The 19272-nt window shown below is 40.6% G+C and overlaps 1 protein-coding gene across 2 annotated transcripts in view; it reads right to left on the bottom strand.

The window, feature by feature from the left end:
• The window catches only part of nrp2a (neuropilin 2a), an 84689-nt gene that overhangs the window by 27673 nt on the left and 37744 nt on the right, over positions 1-19272 (bottom strand). For both annotated transcript variants that reach the window (XM_014018566.1, XM_014018567.1), the window contains exons 7-11: positions 18688-18843; positions 8442-8586; positions 6026-6201; positions 4514-4693; positions 4287-4431 (exon numbers count right to left, since the gene is read on the bottom strand). In XM_014018566.1, the coding sequence (XP_013874020.1) occupies positions 4287-4431; positions 4514-4693; positions 6026-6201; positions 8442-8586; positions 18688-18843 (802 nt within the window). The remainder of the gene's footprint in view (positions 1-4286; positions 4432-4513; positions 4694-6025; positions 6202-8441; positions 8587-18687; positions 18844-19272) is intronic.

Here is a 19272-nt window from a genome sequence, read left to right as displayed (position 1 = left end):
AGAGAGAGAGAGAGAGAGAGAGAGAGAGAGAGAGAGAGAGAGAGAATCATTTTACACCAGGGGTTGTCCAGTCCTGGTTTCCAAGGCATGTTTTAGATGTTTCTCTGCTCCAAGACACCTGATTTGAACAACAGATTAACAGGTTTCTGCAGAACCTGAAGAGGTTCAGTCACTGAATCAGTTGTGTTTAGGGATGGGTACCTTTGGCATTTGAATCGATTTGGTACCAATATCCGGTACCTGGGAATTGGTACCAGTACCTAATGATACCAAATTTTGGTACTTTGTGTGTGTGTTGTTTTTTTAATAATGAACTTGTTTTTAACATTAACATCAACACAGCCAAAAACAGAGCAGAACCAAACAACAACATAGATCAGTCCGCCGGCGTTTCCATGACGACCAGCATTACAGACAATACAGTAACTGCTGAAATATCAGTCCTTATATGACACATGGAAGGCAAATAAGTTTAAATTAAATAAGCAAAAGAGGATTGAGTTAAAATAAWTAAAAGGTATTCAAACTATGTTTTGAGCATCCAAAACGCTCYAACRCTTCAAGCTGGCTGCTTGTGATCTTTCAGCTCAGACGTATTTGGACTGTCGGGAAGCGCCTCTGTCGTTTTCCTCTGCCGGTCTCTGTTTAATGGTGGATGAAATAAAGTAAGTGGCGGTACTTTATTTACTTTGAGTAAACGAACGTCATGCTCACAAGATAATTAATCCACCAGATAATTCAGAGGTGGTCTGTTCGGTGAGTTTTACTCCAGGAGCTGCGACGCTTTCATGCTACATTCAGACTGAACTCTTTTTACTGAACCAGCAGCTGCTGATGTCATTACGCTCTTACGTGATGCTGCGTTCAGGACAAGCATGGAAAATCCCCCACTCTTATGCCAATACGGTTGGAATGATGCGTTTAGGTACCAAAACATGGTACCGTTTGATGTTACGTGAACAGGTTCTCAGTAGTACTGACAGAATTTGGTTGGTACTGAAAAAAGTATTGAATTCTGTACCCATCCCTRGTTGTGTTGGAAAATGGAAACAACAACAACTTGTGCTAAATTGTAGCATGATTCAGCAGAGTGCTAAAATCTGTACAACAAAATATGCTACAGAATCTAATATCTGCTAACTGATTTAATAATTAACAGTGATTATGAAGTAATTATTGGGGTTGACATTGGTTTATTTAGTGCACTGATTATAATTACACCACACATAGTCTATTTTGGTTTATGATGGTGGTGTAATGACTGATGAATGTGATTTATGAGTACCTGGATGGTTCTATTTTATTAGCTACATGCCTGAGAACATATATAACACATATGTGTACTTTTAAAATCATTAGGATAGTTTTTAAATTGTTGTTGGGYGTGACTTTGACCAGAATGATAGGGACCCTCTCCTGACCGATGATGTAATTAATAGGCGGAGTCATGCCCTGAAGCTGACGACCTCTGTGACTTCCTTGTTTGGGTCTGATTCCTGGGCAGTRTCGAACAGGTTGTCAACTTTTTAAGCTCATTTTAACTTTAAACTGTTACATTATTAGCTTCAGTTCTGGTCGGATCACATCCACATTRAGGTAAATAAGATCAAAKGTTTTACTTGCGAAATGAAGCACTTCCTCTTTTTTGGTACATCCACAACACACAGTTATCTGGCATTTTTACATTTAAACATACAATCTATTTCATATATTTTATTTTTTATGTTTTTACAAAGCCAGTCCTTATTCAGGCCCGTTCAACTAATATGTACCAAAACATCAAGTTTATTTAATTTATTTACCATTATTTAACCCCAATTGCAAGCGAGGTCTGAAGGCAGCCTAACATGTATGATTTTTTGTCTGCAGGAGGAAACAGGAGAAAACACACACATGCATGAGAACATGCAAACTCTACCCAGAAAGACCCCTGGTCTGAACCAGAATTCGAACGCAGGACCTTCTTGCTGTGAYGCATCGGTACTAACCACTGAGCAGTWCAGACATTTGCCCTCTTAGACAATGGCTGCCGTTGCTACAGTGACTCATGTGACCAATGCACACTCTAGTTGTCTTRTATAGCTCTATGGAGAGTTTATTCACATGATCATGTCACATTAGTTAAAATGGTTTTTGCCAATGAATGATGTGTGCAAGCCTTTTTTCTATTTCTGCCATACATCATTGTTCAACACCACMAACAGAACCTAAAACAAGAACTTCAAACTAAAGTGTTCAAGGGTTAACTGTAACAAAAAACATATATTTTGTGTGTTTTTGGATGACTTTSTACTGTGTATTCTATGAAGTTGCTTCTCAGACATTTTGTTTATGATGTTTTTGAAGAGGCTATAACAGAAGAGAACATTTTCTATTTGTCTGTTTTCTTCTTTCTGAGGTATCTTCAAATTCTGCACCAGACGGCCGCCACACATAAAGAACACAGAAATTATAAGGTAGCAACTTTAATGGCTGCTTCAAATCTATCATCATTCCTTCATGAGCTCAGCCGTATTAACTGGGATTTGAAGGGAAGTGGAGAAATAGAGCCAAGCTAAGACACCGGAGGTCTAAATTATAGGTGTGTATAAGAGTGTGTGAGGTCTGCTTTTTACTGGCTCCAAAGACTAAAAAGGTTCTACCAGAAAAAATAAATAAATAAAAAGCTCAGATGATTTCTTATATTCCTCTTACAGATCATTGGTAAGCTCGTAAACATTTCATTCTAGGACTCCACGCTAAGAAATAAACCTGCAGTGTTTGTGAGGCAGCTGTGCAGAACCAGGAGGACCAACAGCAGTGAGCTTGGAGAGGAGGTGGAAGTGATGAGTAACGGGGGAAAAGAGGAGGAAAAGAGAACAAAAACATTTAGAGACCCACACACTGAGCCTCAGGCTGGGAAAGGAACTAAGTGTGAGGATGGGAGGAGGGAAGAAGCAGTCTGCCTCTCCTCGGTAGCTGCTGCTTTGTTAAATCGGTACGAGGCTGGGTCAGCAGGGGAAACGCGTTCATTTCTTCAGCCCGAATCGAACAAACAGTGAAGACATCACTGAAGACGCGGCACACAAAYTGAACAGTCTCGACTCTGGGAGGGGGAGGTGAATGATTCACAGGATGTCAGCAGTAGTCCAACATTCCTGCTGAGGTTTTTGGTGCTGTGTGAACAATGTGCGACCGCCGACAATAGTTTTCCTTGTGCCGAAGTTCCCACCCTGAACTCTTCATCCTTTTGAAGGAAGGAAAAAAATGTTGCCTCCCTGTGAGACTCAGGTTCTGGAGTTTTCAGTTTGTTTCTCCTCTCTGCGGTTTGTGTTCCTGCTCGGTGTTTTCCACAGATTGACAGCTAATGTAAAACACATTGTTTCCTGTGTTTCGCAAGAGGTTGGAAGAGGAGGTAAAACGGCCAGTGAACTCAAAGCAGTCTTGATGCTTGTATACTTTCAGAGTATGAGGATGACTCGGGGCTATGACCACACCAGATTTCATAGCTTAATAACTGTTCTGTGTCACAGCTCTGTGTTGAATAAGATCATCTTTTACATTTGGCTATTATTCATGTGTGTGTAAAAACTCAAACGTGCATTCACTTTGCATTACGTGCAGACCAAACAGTTTGACAGTGAACTTCTGTGATATCTTTAAATATTTACCATAGCTGAAAATCAGTGCCCTTCATATGCAAAGACACAAACACATAAATCAACTTAATGAARAGCATCGCCTGACTTCTACAGATAATTTCCATCAGAGGAGATGACGCGCCACATATGGGCTGCACTGTTATTCTTYGGATTGTTTGGTAAATTTGTGCGCTTGTTTAAGAGCCGAGCACGATGAGGAGTATGGCCGTCCTGTTCCAGGCACAGAGGGAGCGGTAAACAGTGACCGGCCATGTGTGCTTGTCTGTGATCCTGCACAAAATGAGCACATCTGGGTAACAGACCGTGCTGGAAAAGGAACAAACCAGTGCTCTCGCTTTCTGGGGACGCATTCTTGCAAACCCAAGCGGCCCTCTCCTCCACTGATCATTACGGAGGCTCGCAAARAACCAAAAACCGTTGCAGGTGAAACGACGTCAGAAGGAAATAATAAAAATCCAAGTCATGTCAGGTCTTTACCTCGAGGCAGACTCTAATGACTCTCATGCATATCTAATGCGAGCCTCGCTTCTCCTCAAAAGCTACCTTCACCGTTTAGTTCTGCTTAGATTACATGAGGTCATTACGGYACAGAACCAATAATTCAGCTTTCGAAACAGAAAGGATCTAAACAGCAGGATGTCCTACCTGGAAGGTCACATCCCAGGATCTCCACTCTCATCCCAATCCCTCCTGGAGACCACCTCTCCGGGTACAGCCTGACGTACTGCGCCACTGTCTCCTCAAAGTGCCGGAGCTCCGGGGTGTCGTAGTGCGTGTTCCCCTCGAAGATCTACGCAAAATCAAACCGCTGCACTCAGGAGCTGAACTTGAATTACGCGCGTTTTTTATGCCATCTGTCCTCCTTCRCTCACCTTGGGGAGGCTGGTCCTGCCGTCCATGATGAAGATCCAGTCTTTCCCGTTCAGGCTGTGAGCAGCTTTGTACTTCCTGACAAACGCCCGGTTCTCCGTGGTCGYCCCGCTCGCCGCGTCTCCTCCTCGTGCTCCCTGGGTGATGACCCCACGAACGGTTTTGGGCACACCGAAGTCCACCTGCAGGTGTCAGGTTCAGACAAAACAACACCTGGTTATGCTTTTTTGCAGCAGACCTTGTTTGTCATCATCCAACTGGTATGGGGTTCACAAGGATCCGTTTTTAKTTCAATACTTTTCATTTTGTCCTCAAACAGTATGATACACCTCTGCTGATAGTTTTGGATTGTTTAGACTTGTGGTTCCCACAGTGGTTCATAGAAAATCAAATGGAGGTTCTTGAGATTTAACTGCAAAAGGAAGCCGTAAGCGATATAAAAAGATGGAAAAAGTGGTTGTAAATTGATRAAATGATTTAAAAGCTGTTTGTCTACAGCAACCAACAATAAACTGGAACACAAGTCTCTGCAAAACCTTATTTTATGGGACAGAAGTGAATAAAATTTGGAAAACACCTGGTAACTTAAAGTTAAGGATGGAATCCACATTCTTAAACTGGATCAAAAAAACAAAAAACAAAAAACAAACAAAAAAAAAAAAAACAGGGAGCCGGACATACAGTATTAAACTTTCTGATCCAGAACGGTGCCGCGGCACGGATCTTTGCTAATTTTGAAAAGGTATTTTATTCACCAAAGTATGACTACTGTCAAGGTTTAAAGATACTGTTTGTTTTTAAACCATTAAATGTGTTAAAACCTTTTTGCCCCTCGGTCCAAACTGGATCACTAAAGCCAGGTGATCAGGTGCTCCTAGATGTACCGGAGGACAGATACAATCTTAAGYCTAAAGCTTAAACCTGCTTTTCTCTGCCTCATGAATGCTGGACCAGGTGTCATGTGGGGTTTGCGTCRTTTTGGCTCATCTCGCGCATTTGATTTGTAAAGCTTGTAGCAAAAGTGACGAGTCATAAGACAGGAAGAGCAGCGTGGCAGAACATGTGAATAAGTTCGATGCTGCAGGCAGCCAAAGGACTAAACAAAAAAGAGCCAATCATTAAAAAAGTGTTTCATGAACTTCAGAAACTGACAAGATCTAAWGTTTTAATCTTATTTTATGAGGGAGAAGGTACCATGATGGATACATCTTAAATTTTTTTATCCAGTAGCCACGTTGACTAAGGTCAGAACTGATATAAAAGGGATAGTCCAATTTCTTGACACCATAATTCCATGTTAATGTTTCTCTGTAGCTGAACCCAAATTTTACATCACAGCTAGAYATTAAAACTTGTTCTTTACTATCATTTCTCTTTAAAGTTTGTATTTGTTTAGCTTTATGAAACCATCTGACCTTAACCTTGTTTGGAATCTAATAAGACTTAAACCTGAAATGTTCCTTTTTTTATAAACCAGTATKTCCCCTTCTTCAGTAATCAAAGCTCTGTTGTACCTGCAGCCACTCCTCTCCAGCCAGGGGCTGTGCGGGAGCCGGGAACCAACCCGAGCGACTGGCCACAAGRCGGGCCGTCCCTGGGTTCCACACCACGTCCCTGCTGGACGACGCAGAGATCTGAGTGTCGGGGAGCAGGCCGGACATCAGCCCCTGCAGGTCAGAACATGGAGCATCTGGAACGGAGAAAAGCACAGAAATGACTTCACTCGGSACAGAACTGATGGAGAAGTTAACGTTAAAAAAAAAAAAAAAAGGGCGGCTACGCAAATTCCCACCAGGGAGCTGTTAAGACCTGCCACAGGATTTCTACTCCCGGCCGCCGAGCTTCGAGTGTTCAGACCAGAAGAAGTGGAAAAGGATGAAGTGGGAGGCTGAGGAGCATAAACCGACATGTGTAACACGGCACCGCCGCTTAATGTGCCACGTGCAATTAGACCGCCATTAGCGAGATAAAAGCTCGCGTTAACGCCGCCGCTGCTTTGCATTCAAGCATTTCGTGACTCACACTGATATTTAAGCATCTTTTAATGTTGTTCATCACATTTCTTCGTCTGCTCCGCGTGTTTTATGGGCTGCAGGAAAGTGTCGAGGAGATGTCAAGCGCACTTGGAAAAATTTTGGCGCTGGAAATAACTTGAAGAAGTAAAAAAATATATATATGAGAGGAGGAAATGAGGAGTAAGGGACAAGAAAGGTATAATACGAGACAACTGGGAGGCAGGGGAGACTGGGAGAATGAAAGAAGGAGCCGAAATTGTAGAGATGAGATGCCTACAGAGCAAAACAGCAGGAAGGAAGAAAGAAAGATGGAAGCAGGAGTGAGAGTGGTGGTGGAGGAGGAGGAGGATGGGTTTTGAGAGGTAAGAAAGGCTCGGAGAAGAGGAACAAAGATGAGAAGAAGAGAAAAGGTAGGAGGAAGGAAGCAGGGGGAAGATGTTAGCTGTGCTGACGGTTTAAGAGAACACAGATCAAACTTTCATGCTGTTATGTCACTGCAAATGTAGGCGATGTAAATAATGGATTAAAAAGCCCAGGAAGAGGAGGGTATACGTGTGTCTGCATACGCTTCAAAACATGCACCTGCCGTTGAGGTCATCGATTATATTTAGAAGGTGTGTGTGTATGTTTGTGTGTTTGTGTGTGTGTGTGGTTGTTCTCCTGCTGTTGGAGCTAATAGTTATTTCAATAGCAGCTGTTGAGGCTGAATGGAATCACACTTTCTGATGTAAGAGCGAACAGAGAGCCATGAATGATTGAGCGGGCGAGTCGTTTCCCCCGATCCAAAAAGGAGCTCACAGAGCAAAGAGGAAGCTTCTGAAAGAGTTTCTAAACCGTGAGGTGGAGGGAGGGGGGCTGTCGTGGGAGTTGGAGACAGAAAGCAAGCATGGTGATGAAGTGGAAGAGCGTCAGAAGATTATAATGACACCGGTGGAGGGAAGAACAGCAGAAGCTACTTTTTAATTAGCCTGAGGGTGGCTATTTTTAAAAGTCAACAGGGAAAAAGTCTGAATCAGTTTGACAATTTGTTTAGTTTTTTGTAYTGTTGCGGATCATAAATGTTATGTTTTTCTCAGAGTTGTAAAGTAACTAAGTACAAATACTTTGTTACTGTACTTAAGTAGAATTTTTGGGTATCTGTACTTTACTTGAATAATTATTTTTCAGCCTACTTTTTATTTCTACTCCTTACATTTTTAAAAAAGGCAAGAAGTAGAAAGTCGTTACTTTTATTTCATTTTTGCTTGTTTTCATTCCAGCTTCTTATTGTAAAAAATAAATAATATCCATTTAAATTGTGCATCCTAGATAGAGTGAATTTAATTTTGGTTGAATGACAAGTATAAATATAAAAAACTATTAGTTTGTACACAAACAAATCATGTCACACTCCAGCAGGACATATTCACTAAAATAAAAGGACTGTACTTAAGAAGTATTTGTATTTCATGAATTATATTATTGCATTTGGCTGCAGCCCTCAGATAGATTTTCATTTTGGGGAAAAGTTTTGGGCAGCCTTGATTAATGTATATAAACTGAAACAGCTAAACTGTGCATCCTAAATTTAATATAAATTAATTATTTTAATATGACACTTATTTCTGCATTTTTTTCCCTAATGTTATTACAAAAAATCTAACTGCTCATTTTAAATCAATACTCTTACCTTTAATACTTAAGTACAAAAAATATCAGATAGTTTAAGACTTTTACTCAAGTAATATTCCTAAAGGAGACTTTAACTATTACCAAAGTAAATTTTGGGTAAGATACTTTTACTTTTACTCAAGTATCACTTTGTGGTACTTTATACAACACTGGTTTTTCTGAAGCAGTGTGTGTGTATTTAATGCACAACAGCAGACATTTGTTCCTTAAAAAAATGCGAGCAGGGATTTTTCAGGACTCTAACCTGTAATCTGGCATCCGTACAGCTCAAAGCGAAGCGCGATGCCGTTCTTCCACGACTGAGGTCGGATCCGAACAAAGCGGGCCAAAACTGGCTGCGGGACACGGTTCAGAACCACCTCTGCCGGGTCTGTGTTCGCATGGAAAATCTGAAAAAATAAAACAAATAAAAGATAAACAACAGGGTCAGATGATGGTCTTAAATCTGGTTTAAACACACACATCTCCTGGTGTAACACTCTCCCACTGCGCACAGCTTCGCTCGGCTTCACACACACAGTGGCAGGCCGGACAAAGCACAGACAACCCAAACACGGATCCGATGTCACCATCCCAGCTGTCGATGTGTTCCGGGGTCAGGGGTTCAGCACCGGGAGGCTGGGAAAGCCCGTCAGAACGGAGGTGTTTCCCTCCGTTTCACCTCCGTGCTCACGAGCACCGCTGACTCTACCTGCTGGTGGCCATCAGAACCTGTGAGGGACGCGACCCGACACGACCGAGCGCAGGAAGCGTCTCCGGGAGGACAGGGTGGGAGAGAAACTCACTTCCTAGGGCGTCCACACAAAGCACATCGACATTCACTTCTCCTCCGTCAACGGTCCCTTCCGTTCGTTTGCGCCCAGGTGGCGTGGCTGAGCCGATGGGTCAGAGGGYAACCACAACCAGGGTGCTCAAGCTACTTCCTGTTTTGGCTGTAAAAGTGACCTGAAGTCATAAATGTTTCACACTGSTGTGAATGCTGTCACAGTTTTCCTGTTTATAGTCTCTTTCAYGCATTTTGTTGCAAACTGCTTCTGAATAATTGATGCTATTATAACTATTAATATATCAAAGCGCACAGCTCCAGTGTGCTCTGACTTTTAATATTTAGAACTTTTATACATTTAGAAATATTTATTTTATTTACAAAAACATTTCCCTGTAAGAATGCATGGAGACCTCCTTCAAAAACACTGTTTCTGAAGTGATATTTGCTTTATTTGTCTTCATATGGCTTGACATGATTCAGATTTTAGTTTATGTTTTGCAGGTTGAAGTTTTTAAGTGGTTTTGCCATGTTTAACGTTTAGCAATTTTTCCTTAATTTTTCAGTTCAGCTACAGTTTGGTCATTTGAGCTTTTAGCTACTGTTTTGCTAAGCTTTATGCTACATTTAGCTTTTAGATACAGTTTTGTTGTTTTTTGCTTTTAGCTAAAATTTTGCTACATTTAGTTTTTTCTACTATTTTATGGTTTGACATGATTTGCTTTTTTGCTAAGATTTTGCTAACTTTTGAACATTTAATCTTTTAGCTACCATTATATTTTTTGCATTTATCACTGGTTGTGCTATATTTAGCTTTTAGCTGCTGTTTTGGCCATTTTTTACATTTTATTTTAGTTTTTACCAGTGGTTTTGCCATGTTTCACTAGTTACAATATCCATAATATTAACTTTTAGCTACCATTTTGGTAATGTGAGTATTATGCTACTGTTTTGTTAATTTAAGCTTTTTTCTACTTTTTTGCCAATTATTCAGCTTTTAGCTGATGTTTGGCAATTTTTATTTTAGTTTTTACCCGTAGTTTAGCTATTTTTCACTTTCAGTTACTTTTTCACTAATTTTAACTTTTAGCTACCATTTTGGTAACATGAGCATTAAGCTACTGCTTTGCTAATTTTAGCCTTTAGCTACAATTATGCTACATTTAGCTTTAAGCTACTACTTTACTGATTTCAGCTAATGTTCAGCTTGTTTTAGCTACAGTAATTCTTCCATAAAAATCAGCAGTCATTCGACACTCTGGTTTCACACTAACGTCTTCAGTTATGAATAACTTCCTCCTCTTCCTTCTCCACATCCTGTCTCTATGTCTTTGTTGATTTTTATCTCAAACAGCCATTTTCTTTGTATTTCCCTGCTCTTCCAGCGCACTGTTGATGTCTGTTCACACCTCCTCTTTCGCCTTCTCTTCCCTTTTGTTGGTGGCTAGTAACCAAAACCACACAGACACAGGAAGCCACAGAAACCTACACAAACACACTCAGATAAGCAAAAAAAGGAAGTGGCTTTTTACTTGACTGACTGTTAAGTGTCGCTCAGATTGTCTGTCTGTGGTTGACCGTGTGGTGCTGATGGCTGAGCTGCTGTACAGCCGCGGCTCGCCATGAACAGACGGCAGAACAACAGCTACAAGCAGCTGATTTAAAAATTAAAAGCATAATTTCTAAACAAAGACTCCTACACGCTTTTTCTTTTACTCTAATCTGAGCACAAGATGGTTAAATATTAAGCAGCTGAAATAACTTAGCTGAAACTTGCAAAAAGTAATCAAGCGGGTCACCAACCAAAGCTAGCCAACCTTAAAAACTCAAATAGGTATAATTTGGCCAATTTTACAGATATTGCAGACATCTTTTAATATCATTATGGAAAACAGAATTTTCAAGGTTTGACAAAAGCATCTATATTTTCATTATTTTGCAATTTAAGATAAGTTTAAGACTAAAACTGTGGCATGAAGGGTGGCGGGTTATATGCATTCCTTTAAGGAATGCCAGGCCTTTGTTTTGAAGATATTTTACCCTAATTTTTAATATAAAAGCAGTCAAGTCTATGAGAGTTTAAAATATTGACCTATTTTCCAAATTCTCTCACCCCCCAAAATGATATTCCATAACCTGAGGTAATACGAGCGTCTACAAAATCTGACTCAAGGGGTTTTTATTTGATTTTGGGAATGGCCTGATTAAATCAAGTGGAGCTGACACTGGTAATACAAAGCAGTGTGAGTGTTTGAACAGATAAGCTGGAGCTATCGCTGCTGTAGATAAAGGATAGGCAGCTGCTCTGTTTACCTAAAGGGTATAAGAGTCAATGTGGGTTCTTATGGGGGTTGTGTAAACACCCACGCAACGCTGCCACAAAGACAAGTGCGTGACGAAAGATCTGCCCTCACATACCCGTCTTTGCTGCTCCAAGACACTCCGAAACAAAAAGCAGCAGGTGGGGAAAGACAGGGACATAAAAAAAAGACTGCAGGGAGGATGGGTGCCCTCTGAAGAAGAGTTGAAACCAGATGAAGAGTGAAGAAAGGTCAGAGTGAGGGGACGGGGGTTGAATGGAGGGCACGGGATTTAACTTGGGAAGATGAGTGGAGGAATGGGGAACAGGAGGCAGGGAGAGGTGGTGAAGAAGAACAACAAACAGATCCATCACTCAAACAGGAAGTGCTCCGTCTAAGCGTTTATCTCTGAACGAGGCAATACAGCCCAGTTCTGTGGAATTTCCTCAATTTTGAAGTAAAATACTGGAACTATTAGCTCGGTTCTTATAAAGTGGGATTCTGTGTAAAGGCTATGARCAATCAAAATCTAACCTGTTAAAGACAACATTTTATATTTAATTATGAGCAGACACCAAAGCCAAAGCCTAGCTCAAGAAGAACTAAAACCAAAGTGGGTTGTAGTGATTTGTTTTTTCTTAAACCTTTTTTTTTTGTATTTTTTAAAGAAAAGCACAAACAGCAAATTAACATTTTCAGGTGCAGTCGTGGGAAGATGCAGCAGGAAAATAAGGTTAGAATAACCATTTCATTTAAAACCGACAGCAGCTGAAAGGTTTATTAAAAAAAGTGTTTTCATTCCCCTTCCACAGAACGGCACTTCAAAAACTTTCAACTATTGTTTTAAAGACTAACACCAAAAGAAGCTTGTTCAAACAGTATGAGTCAATTATCAGAACAAAGTTGTGGTCAAATAAAGTAAACAAGCACCTGACTCTTGGAGGCAACTGATGCCAAAAGTGGTTCATTTTCAATCTGTGTTGTAAAAAATAAATGGTAAGATAATAGTTTAAAGAAACAACAGCATGTTTACATTAATAAATAGTCCAAAATCTCTTAGTACAGAACCATTTCAGTGATTTTTTTTGTTGAATGCAAAATTACTGGCCACACTAAAATACATTAATGATGCATTGCAACTCTGCTGGAAGCCTATGTTTTTTTTGTTTGTTTGCTTTCATCTTTGGATTAAAGCAAGGAATGTGTCCAACATTRCTGTCACGAACAGAACAGGTCGTTCTGTAGGAATCAGCAATAAAGAAGCTYATCTTTGTATAATAAACGTGCAGAAAGAGAGAGAACCCCCAACCACCAAACAATAGAAAGCCAAGAAGTTGTCGATCTTAGATTCCTCTTCCCCCTTCACTTCCTCCACTCTTTTGTCAGAACACCTGAAAGGTCTCTTATTTGACTCTTAAGGTTAAAGGTTAATGGCGTTAGGAAACAGATGGTTGATCACTGACTAACTTGTTGATAACATGGATACTTTTTGACCATCTTGGAATGAAGTGGGCAACGTGGTTTCTAAAGTAAATCTGTACTTGTGTGTTGTGACGAGGAGGAGAAGAGAAGGCCTTCTCTGTAATCTGCCAGACGACAGGCTGCTTCCCACCCCTCACGTGACATCCCATTGAGGTAGGTTGAATAATTAATGCTGCCATGTTGTGTCTCGTTGTGTGGAGGGTCATGAAATTATAACGAAGACCCCATTGCGCACACACTCACACACACACACAGTAGGAGGAGGAGGTGGCGACGGTCAGACTTGTTTGTGTACCGCGGGTTTTTAACTATTAATGACTGTTCTGTGAAAGAGGTCACCCGGAAAAGGTGTGTCTGTTTCTGAGAATCTAACCTTTATTTAAACCATTGAATGTAGGAGAARCTAAAGATCAGCATTCCTTAAAAGTATGCATTTCACTCGCCAGAGTTTAGAGKTCTTATACTTTACAAGACGTAAGACACTGGATCTCCCAGGAGTGATTTTGAGATGGCCTTTCTTATATGGAAAAATTGACCTTAAAGAGAAACTACGAGGTAGAAGTCCTGGTAATCTCTCTTACTGCAGCAAACGTCACGTGCAAACATAAAACTTGTTGTGAAGAGACCATCACCGTTTCCGACAAACAGTGTGGGAAAGTGTCCCTACGCTGCCTGGAAAAGGCACACTTCTGCCCGGTTAGCGCAGCCAAAATGAGCCGCCTGTGTCTCCACGCTGTTGCCTCCCTGCACAGAAACTGTTGGATCTTCTCCTATGAGTTCTGTGACAATCTTTTGACTTTTTACTAGAACATCTTTATCATTTTTGCTGGAACAACTGTAATGATGGCTGCATTTCCCAACAGCCTTGGCCAACAGCTCCTGCAACCACTTTCCATAATCAAACACACCCACCAAGATCTGACCAAACACACAACACTTGGTGCAAACCCCATCAGCAACTAGTTTTGTYGAGATGTCTCAGAGTCTCAAAGGGGTTATGAGAAGAAAAACACACAATTGTTGTCACACAACCACATCTCAGAGAGATGATAGAGAGAGAATGATAAAGTTGTATCATCAAATTCTGAAAATAACATTTAGTCATAATTTAAGATGTATTGTGAGTCAAATAAGACAAACACTCGTGGGCAAAACCACTTTCATTTTTCTTTGGGCGATCAACTGTGTGCATCAAAGTCTGTAGGAGGATTTTGTTAAAACAAAGAACAATGGTTACWTCATTTAGTTTTGGCACATCATCTATTTCTTTTAATGGCACCGGAGGGAGATACAGAAAGCTCTGYGAAAGACATTATTCGTCCTCTAGTCATTTTTGTTTTATTTTCATTTGGTTCTTCTGATCCCTGGCTCAGTGCTCTACACTTCTGTTCTTCAGTATGAAGACATCTGCAGGAGGAACTGGTTCCAGGTGGCTTCTCCACAYAACTGGCCTTAAAAAAAGGGGGCCAGTAATGTGTGTCAGGAGGTTCGACAGAGACAATTAAACACTTTTGGTCAAATTTTCTGTGCAGCTGTTCCCAAAAGCCACCGTCTGTATCAGCGTGTGAATCTCTCTACCTGTGTGTGCATATGCAAATTCAGAGCGATTGTTGTTTTATGCATGAGCTTGTAAACAAAGCGTGTGTTTGTGTGGTTGCGTGTGACACACGGTGATTGGATGAGCAGGCTGAAATGCTGCGTGAGCTGTTTTTTTTYCCCTTGCTCAGGTTACATGATGTGTGTGACAAATTTAGCACAAGCCTCATAACACTTTTCAGAAACACAAAGCTTGTTTAGCGCCGGGGCTGCTGGGACCTTCCTYACAGACGCTGACAGATGACAGTGTGGGTTTTTAATGTTAATTAGCACGGGCGTGCTCGTGTATCTGTGTGAGAAGAGGGGAAATTAATAAATAAATAAATCACTGCACGCTTGTATCTACAGTAAGTGTGAGTTTGTGACAAATGCRTTTCCCAGGCGGGTTAGCGTCTCATCAAGTAATGAGGTGCATATGTGAGGCGTGTGACTTAGCTTTAACAAGTCACACGGGCGTCAAATTGAAATTGTGTTGGCATGCACAAAAATTAGTGAAAGGGAATCGCAAAAATCGAGCACAAAGCCTTATTGTTGGTGTGACTCTGGTGGCTTTTATTCCTTTACAAAGAGCATGGCGATGGCTTTTGCTTCCTCTTCTCCCCCTGTTTGCTTTTTCTTTCCAGGAAACCTGGAGACTCACCCCGACAAAAGAAAAGTACTGCCTCTCTAACAAACTTTATTAATTTAATTTATACTTATTCAAATGTGATGCACACTCTGGGCTCAGCCTTCACAGACGCCCACACTTGAAATATRTTACAGACGCAAACGTGATTCAGGAGCCACATTAGGGTAAAGCTCGCTGTTAGATGACAATTAAAAGAACAAAATCCCAGTTATTACAGGACCCCTGATGAGAACAGAGCTTCAACCACTTAAGGCTCTTTTGGGGCTTAGGACAGGCTAACTGGGGGCTTGCACCAGCACGGCTGCTGGATTACCAGTCACGGAAGGTTCAGCCGCAGGCCGTGGGGAATGTCAGAGAACCTGGCTGATGAGGAGCTTAAAGAGTGCAGTGGACTCTTTGCTTTCAGAATTATAAAATTAAAAAAAGGGCTAAAATATGCTCACTTTATCCAAGGACAGGGGTCCTCCATTGGTGAAGGAGGGTTCTAGATCTGGACCCAAATAAAGTCTTACGTGGACTCAGACTGATGATGAAAATAAAACATGTACAGGGTGAGTCAAARGACTCAGGACACCCTTTTATTGAAGAAAGAAAAGGGAAAATGAAATATCTGAAAATCAAGTAACGGACAAGTGGACCTGTCTTTTAGAATATGTCCAGAACTACTTGAAAGCAGTCATATTATGAAAATAAAAGGGTGTCTTGTGATTTCTGGCTCACTTTATATACAAACCTAGTACAAAAAGTAATGAAATACGAGTTTAGTTGATTATTTCTTTGCTGTAACAATKGGTCTTTTCAATAAATCCTACACCGCTGGAAAGCCTGTTMACTTCCCTTTRAAATGCCACATTTGTATTGAACAGGCATTAGTAAGATCAGCAGTAGAGTATATGTGGGTTGCACAGATGAAAATTTTGCTAAMTCTTCTTATTTTGCTGTTAYTRTTGACACTTGTTTTAAACTTCTAGCACCTCCAGGTGCTGCCAATCAGGTGCCTCATCCAAGGTTTGACTAAAAGTGTTGTTACAGCTAAGAGAAAATCCACCAAACACAGATTTCCTTACTTTTTGACCTACGTATATAATTTGCTTGTGCACGTTTAACCATGTTTACAAAAATGTATTTTAGGTAGGGCAGTTTCTCTCACATAAGCCATCAAATAACTATCTAACTTATCAGAATCAGAATGCAAAAAGTTCATTTTACAAATGATTTCTTTGTCATTGTGTTTCATCACATGTACATTTGATTGGGAATTTGTCCTTCCAGAAAAAGTAACACCTGCCTCCTGGTTCTGTGTCAGTTTGAGCAAATTCTTTAATGGGCCTCATTGACTGAATCGACTGCAGTCTCAGATTCAGTGCTTCCTTTTATCTCTCCGCCGGTGTCACGTCTATTTTCCTTTTAGAAAAACCACACTTTACACATTTGCAAACTTTTATTGATCTTTCATCCTCCTACTGTCCGCTGTGTATTCTAAAAAGCTCAGAACGATTTTCAAAGCYGCCACCATAATGCCTGCAATATCCCCCCCAAAAGCCTGCTGATAGATCTGTCGGAATATATATATATATATATATATATATATATATATATATATATATATATTCCCCCTCTATATAGACAGATCAGACAGATTGCAGGACTCAAATTACAAATTTCAGACAAGTCAGACATATACGCATGCACATCTCCAGACAGGATGAGATCAGACAGAGTTTATTTAAAGGGAGTAACGGGTGGGTGGATTGTGGGGGATTGTACATGTGGAAGGAATGGGGGCATCTGGGGGGCTCTAATAAATTGCACAGATGTTGACTTTTAAGTTAAATCCACATTTTACTCAATAATCTCCACATCAAATACCCCCCACCGGCTGCACCCAAACTAATCAGTGTCACGCACAGAAGGGGGTGGGAGCCCTGGTCTGAACGGGTCTGTGGATTAACCTCCCCACCATGCTACCTCCTCTGTCCTCTGTTTTTCCCGCATGGAGTCCACAGTGGCCTGAAGCCTGAGATGAAGCCTGGAATCCCGGGGAGGCAGGCGGTCGTATGAAACAACAAGCCTTGATTAAATCACCAAACACCACTGATAATAACAAATTCTACTGCTACACATTTTTTTAAACCGTAAATTGCTCAATCCACACTTGGCTCAGTTCCATAACGTTCAGGTGTCTGTTTATATGTGTGCTCGACAGAGAGAGATGATGAATAGCAAACCCTGATAAGGACGCACAGAGGACTCCATTGTTCTTGTTTGTCAGTTTCTTCTCCTTTCACTGCCTTTTTTTATTATCTCTTAATCCCTCCCACTCTCTCTTTCCCTAACTCATGACTGGGGTCATAACTGAAATTTAGAGTCGGACCCAGAGCAGGAAGCTGTAGATGTGGCTCCTGGATGAACAAGCTCTTTTGTTATTGAGGAATTTGCCATGAAAGTGATAGAAATGTAGCGTGAAAAAAGTGTGGGACTGTGAAGCTGCAGGTCAAACCGAGGGTACAGGATGGGTTCAAGTTAGGGCACGATGATATGGCTAAAATTCATRTCACGATTAAACTCCTAATTTTCGGTCGATATGATAGAATGCCAATATTAATATGAATGATAAAAATGCCAGAAAACTGCCAAAAACAACAACATTTACTATATCTACAAACCTGATGCCATTAAAGACATCTTTCATTAAATTATGATTAGTCAGAATAAAGAGATMAATAGATTTACTGGATGACGAGTCATAATTTAATTAYTGATATCTGAAATATRTGTTTCAGATGGTCAGTAGTTTATTATAGATATCTTGAATTAAGCCTCCAAACAACTTAATGTCAAATCTGACTGCATTTAGACCAGTCAGAGTCAGAGGTATCTCAAACATTTAGAGATATCTTAATTAGCTATTTGTAGTCAAAAACCAATTTCAGATATCTGGAATTTAAATGTTGTGAAGCCAATTAACGATCACAAAGTCTTGCCATACCCAGAGTGGTTCAGCTGAGCACTGCCTTTGAGCCTGTGGTGTACGTCAACACGCACTGATGTAACGTTTATCAATCAAATAAAAAAAAGTTATATCACCTTTATTAAAACTTTTTTCCTATCATGATATACATTAATACTGAATTATTATCCAGCACTATCTTAGGTCTGTGTGATCCTGGGTTTGCATGTGCAGTATTTACTTTGTGTATTTTCATGGACCTCAAAATCCAATTCAATTATGATTCAGAGAACAGAGACGCATTTATAAAACAATTATTGATGCCATTTCATTATCTTGAAACCAAAATTAATTTGATTTGTTTTACATAGATAAACACTGATTTATCAATTTTCATGCTTAACAGAACAGTGCTTTGTCAAAAAATACATGCAGGCTGCTGACCAACAGCTAACTTAATATTGAAAACACCACAGAAAAGCTAACATGATTAGCATCCTGAACTACACCTAAAATATTTTGAATTTGTCATTAAGGATGGTTCTGTAAATCATTAATTACAAACATACTGTATTCAGAGATTAGTGAAGAAAAGATGTGAAAACATCTTTACATGTTTCTCCCACAGGAAGCTACRCTAACTCTACGAGGATAAAACCCATTATTGACATTTGTATATTGATTCAAAGTCTTCCCTGTCTGTGATGTGATTAATCTAAAAGTACATTTTTACCTCCCACCCTTTTGTTGAATCTAAAAGAAACCAACCTTGTGGTTCTTGCCATGCCGGTACACCATCCAGTCCTCTCCGTTGGTGCTGACCTCCAGTTTGAAGGTGGTGATGTAGTAAGACTTCTGAGTTTCTTTGGATACAGCTCCCTGTGTGGCAATCCCAGTTAAAACCTTCAGGAAATGGAGGTCAACCTAAAGAAAAATCAAGGAAAAAAAATACAAGCTTAGATTAAAAACCCAAGTTGATTGAAGGATTTGTTGCAGATGCAGATGGAGACAGAGCAGCTGCTGTGTTTTCCTGTCCCACAGACAGACAGCAGGAATTAGTCGCAGACTGTGGCCTGCTGCCAGGGAGGGTTGAGTGTGTATGGGTATCGTCGTGTGTGGAAGGTGAGGGGAGGCTGGAGGTAAAGATCAATAGCGCAGTGTTCGAATGCAGTCCAGGAGAGCACCTTCATCAATCACAGGCTCTCCTCGCTGCTGTATGCCAGCGCCCGCTCCAGACAGGAAAGATTGAGAGTGCAGAAGCACTTCCTTATCATCGCTTCGCAGTTCCTCTATTTCTTTGGTGTGTGTGTGTGTGTGTGTGTGTGTGTGTGTGTGTGTGTGTGTGTGTGTGTG

The sequence above is a fragment of the Austrofundulus limnaeus genome, unplaced genomic scaffold (genome assembly GCF_001266775.1).
Source record: "Austrofundulus limnaeus strain Quisiro unplaced genomic scaffold, Austrofundulus_limnaeus-1.0 Scaffold195, whole genome shotgun sequence".
Lineage (NCBI taxonomy): Eukaryota > Metazoa > Chordata > Actinopteri > Cyprinodontiformes > Rivulidae > Austrofundulus > Austrofundulus limnaeus.
This window is presented reverse-complemented; position numbering and strand designations above follow the sequence as displayed.